This window comes from Penaeus japonicus, unplaced genomic scaffold, assembly GCF_977035675.1.
Source record: "Penaeus japonicus unplaced genomic scaffold, GWHDUDI00000001_assembly GWHDUDI00000033, whole genome shotgun sequence".
In the NCBI taxonomy this organism is placed as follows: domain Eukaryota; kingdom Metazoa; phylum Arthropoda; class Malacostraca; order Decapoda; family Penaeidae; genus Penaeus; species Penaeus japonicus.
The window spans coordinates 2,183,657-2,188,110 of NW_028234435.1; the positions used below are offsets into that span (position 1 = coordinate 2,183,657).

At 48.3% G+C, this 4,454-nt stretch overlaps 1 protein-coding gene across 1 annotated transcript in view; it reads left to right on the forward strand.

The window, feature by feature from the left end:
• Positions 1-2,504: 2,504 nt before the first annotated feature.
• The window catches only part of LOC122251746 (uncharacterized), a 166,440-nt gene continuing 164,490 nt past the window's right edge, over positions 2,505-4,454 (forward strand). Inside the window, exon 1 of the mRNA XM_086556599.1 lies at positions 2,505-4,065. Within this exon, the coding sequence (XP_086412725.1) occupies positions 3,371-4,065 (695 nt within the window). The 5' untranslated portion in view covers positions 2,505-3,370. The remainder of the gene's footprint in view (positions 4,066-4,454) is intronic.

Consider the following 4,454-nt stretch of genomic DNA (forward strand, 5'->3'; position numbering starts at 1 on the left):
GGGTATACTTGGAGGTCAAGGCATCAGTAAATTAGCAATTAAGTTCAGTCCATGTCAATAGCTTTGCCCCCATTTCATCAACCCTAGCAACAACTCAGTCAATATTTAATAATCTTACACTGTACTTGTGTAACTATGGTTTATTTTTGTCTAATATGACACTAAAGTTGAATTATATTTTCCTTGCTCCAATCAATCAGTTGTAATTACTCATGAATAATTTAGTAAAAGAGAGAAAGAGCGAGAGAGAGAGAGAGAGAGAGAGAGAGAGGATGATTAGAGAGAGAGTGATGAGAGAGAGTGAAATGATTAAGAGAGCGGGGGAGAAGAAAAAGAAAGAGAGAGAGAGATAATCTGAGAACGAGGACAAAGAGAGAGAGAGAGAGAGAGAGAGAGAGAGAGAGAGAGAGAAAATGAGAGATTTAGAGAGGAGAAAGAAGAAGGAAATAGGAGAAAGAGAGAAAGAGAGGATGATGAGAGAGGGGGATGAGAGAGAGAGAGAAATGAGTAAGAGAGCGGGGGAGAGGAAAAAGAAAGAGAGAGAGAGATAATCTGAGAACGAGGACAGAGAGAGAGAGAGAGAGAGAGAGAGAGAATGAGAGACTTGGAGAGGAGAAATAAGAAGGAAATAGGAGAAAGAGAGAGATAGAGGTCAAAGAAAAAGAAGAGATACATTGCCAAATTGCCAATACCGGAAGTTAAAATCCTCAACAAGATCTCCAAAATTGCATAGCACAATGTTACGCAACTATTCGTTTGTCGAACTATTGATGAAGTCGAACAACGGACCATATCTCTGGAATGCGATCGCTAAATAGAGAGAGAGAGAGAGAGAGAGAGAGAGAGAGAGAGAGAGAGAGAGAGTTCGTGAGAGAGAGAGAGAGAGTTCGTGAGAGAGAGAAAAGAGAAAGAGACGGGAGGGGGAAAGAAAAAGATGTAAAGAGACAGGAAGCATCCGAACAGATATATATATTATATATAATATATATATATATATATATATCATATATATATATATATTATATATATATATATACATACACACACAACACACACACACACACACACATACACAAACACATTATGTGTGTATATACATTATATTATATATATATATATATATATATATATATATATTATATATGGTATATATATATATATAGATATATATATATATATTATATATTTTATATATATATTATATAAGAATAGATGTATGTATATTTATATTTATATATATATAATTTATTATATATATATATATATGATATATATATATATATATATATATCTATATATATATATATATATATATATATATATATATATATATATATATATATATATATATATACACATGCATACATATGCATATATACCTACATATAAATGTATGTATATGTGTATACATACATATATTTATATATATATGTGTGTGTGTGTGTGTGTGTATGTGTATGCTCATGTGTGTGTGCGTGTGTGTGTATGTGTATGTATATGTGTATGTGTATGTGTTTGTGTATGTGATGTATGTGAGTGTGTTTGTTCGTATAAAAGCGATCTTACTTGTTGCCTGTCATTCTCTGGGTCTGCCCCCCCCCCCCTTCAGCCTCCCTCCTTCCCAGATGCACACGAAGACGCTCCCGAACCCGCGATTATAATTCCCTTCAACGTGCGGGTCATTTCGGCGCATAAACCCTAATTCGGCCCCTGCGTAAACCCCCTCCCCTCCTCCTCCTCCGCCCCCCTCACTCTCCCGCTTCCTCTCTCCCCTCTCCCTTCTCTGTTTTTTCCCCCCTCCTTTATCTGCCGCCACTCTCTCGGCGCGAGCGAAAGGCGGAGGAATCGTAACTGAGGTAGGAATGCATCAAACGACGGAGCTAACGATTTACGATTGACGAAGAGACAAATTAATGCGAACAAAACAGACGAAGTTTAGCTACTTTGTGAACGAAGCATTGAGCAAAACCCGGGCTGGATTCAGGTTCGGGAGGTTCGTTGTTGTGCCGAACTCGATTAGTTTCTCCAGCGGGTTTCGCTCTTTGTTTCGTTGCGTTTCGTTCGTTGCTTCCATGGTAACGGTGTCACTGGTTTCTGTTGCTGTGTTTCGTAGCAATGACATTCGGAAGGTACGTATTAGATGGCGTCCATGTGGCGCGCATAAAAAGAAGAAGAGAAGGAGAAAAAGTGTAATAAAAATAGAAACCCTACTCGTAAAGTATCGGTTTCCCGCGTCGGTCCACTCGAGTGAACGAAGTGTAGTGGGAGCGTTCCAGAATTCCAGGTCTGGGGCCGGGCGCGAGGGGAGTCAGGAGAGCCTCGGCCAGCAGTCAGACTCCAGCAGTGCACCTGTCTGGACCAACCACAGCCGCTCTCTCCCTTCTCTCTTCTGTCAGACCCTCCCTCTTGGCCGCCCGCAAGCGAGAGAGAGAGAGAGCGAGGGAGAAAGAGAGAGAAGAGGATGAGCGAGGGGGAGGGAGGGGAAAGAGGAAGGGGGGGAGGAAGAGGGGGGGGGAGAAAGAGAGAGAGTCGACAGCCAGAACCAGCGTGGCACTCTCTAGGCACTGTGCCGCACGAGCAAGGTCGCCCGAGACAACGCCCCTGAGAGAGAGAGGGGGGGCGACAACAGCCCCGTTTCTCCTCCCGGACGCCCGCGGAGATTCGCCCAGAGGAGAGGCGTAGGAAGAGAGAGACAGATCAAGGGAGGAAAGAAGAAAGAAAAGGAGGAGGGAGCGAGAGCGGTGGTTGCTTCTTCCTTGGGTCGTTTTGTCTTGGTCGTCTCAGAGGTCGTCGCGAGGGGAGCCACGTGGCGGTCGTGCGAAAGAGAAAAAAAGGAAGGGAGAGAAATGAGAGAGAAGGGCTCTTTGCAGCCGTTCTGATAACAAGGATTTCAAGGGAAAAATGTCAGTTCAGACTAAATATAAAAACGGAATAATCGTTAGCTACAATGTTAGACTGCATATGTTGTCGATTTATTGAAATAGTTCGTTTACTAGACCGTTTGAGTATCAGTTGCTTTGGTGTATCTGGATGAAAGAAAGATTTTGAACGTTTGAGGAAATCAAACGTTTGATCGCGTCGCTTCCTGCGGTGAGGAACAGGTGCGGGTCGACAGATGCGTCGAGCGAGCGCGGAGTGTGTTTAGTGAGACATTTCCACAGATTACTCGGCTTCGGGACCTGGAATTTTGATCAGCCGCGCGCACGCCCACGCAGCTATTCACAGCCCGCCCGCGAGGCATAACAACTTTTTCCCCGTTGAAGGCGGCCCTTCGCGGCCCACAGCATCCCCAGCGGTGGGCGGCGGCGCGGGCGGGAGCCATGGTGGGTGCGGCCCAGTGGTGCGAGCCTGGTCGTGGGCGTGGGGGAGGATGAAGAGGCGCGGCTTCCAGGAGGTGGCGCTGTCCATCAACGCGCCCGGAACTGTCCTTATCGACGACTCGAAGCAGTCGTCGGCGTCGTCCCCCACGGGCGCCGCCGCCTTCACCTTCACCCGGAGGCCCTCCTTCGACACGCAGTCGGACCCCGGCAAGCCCTCGCCGCGGGAGGACGAGCCGCAGGCGGCGCGCAAGCAGGAGTCGGCGCTGCGTAGGCACACCAAGGCCCTCCTGGCGCGCCTGCGGCAGGAGCCCCCGGCGGAGGCGGAGGCTCAAAGGTCGGCTCGGAGAGGGCGCTCGGGGCAGCAGGTGCAGGTCAGAGAAAGGTCGTCCGCGGCGGCTGCAGGGCTGAGCAGAGGGGAGCCGCGCCGGCAACTGTCCCGCTCGTCCACCGCGTCCACCCTCCGCCACCTGGAGACCGACTCAGCCGACTTTGAGTCCTCGCCGCTCGAGGCCAGTTGCCGTCGGACTTTCCGCGCCGGAGCTTCGGCCAGGACGGGCAAGACCAAGTCCATCCCGCCTTCCTCTGCCGTCCACAAACCCGTCCATTCCACCGCCCGTCCACACGCCACCTTCATGGAGGAGTTGAACCTCGACCAGCGGATCAGCGGGTGGGCGACCGCCCTCAGGGCCGCCCTGGACCAGGACACTTGCGGGAGGCAGCACGAAGCCCTCGAGGCCTACAACAGGTAAGGACGACGACGTGTCGTGGGCGTGGGGAGAAGGGATGTGCCAAATCAAGAGTCACATCACGTCGTCACTGACATCGTGTCATGTGTTGTGCTGTTATAGTGGAGTTGTGGTGACGAGCTGTCGTCGTTATGATGCAATCTCCGGGAACCGGCAGTGGAATGGAATGCTTGCGTGCGAGGCCACGTTTTTACCCTTTTATTGTCTTTTCCGATAGCCAGCCGGGGTCCGTGCTGCCGGTATGTTTCTTGTCTACACCTTCATCGAGTACTGATGATTATATCCTCATAAGTATTCTAAACAATGAGATCGGTCGATAAATAGATAAACTGATAAATACACAAAATAGACAAAAGAGACAAAGGAAATATAGTTAAATAGATATAAT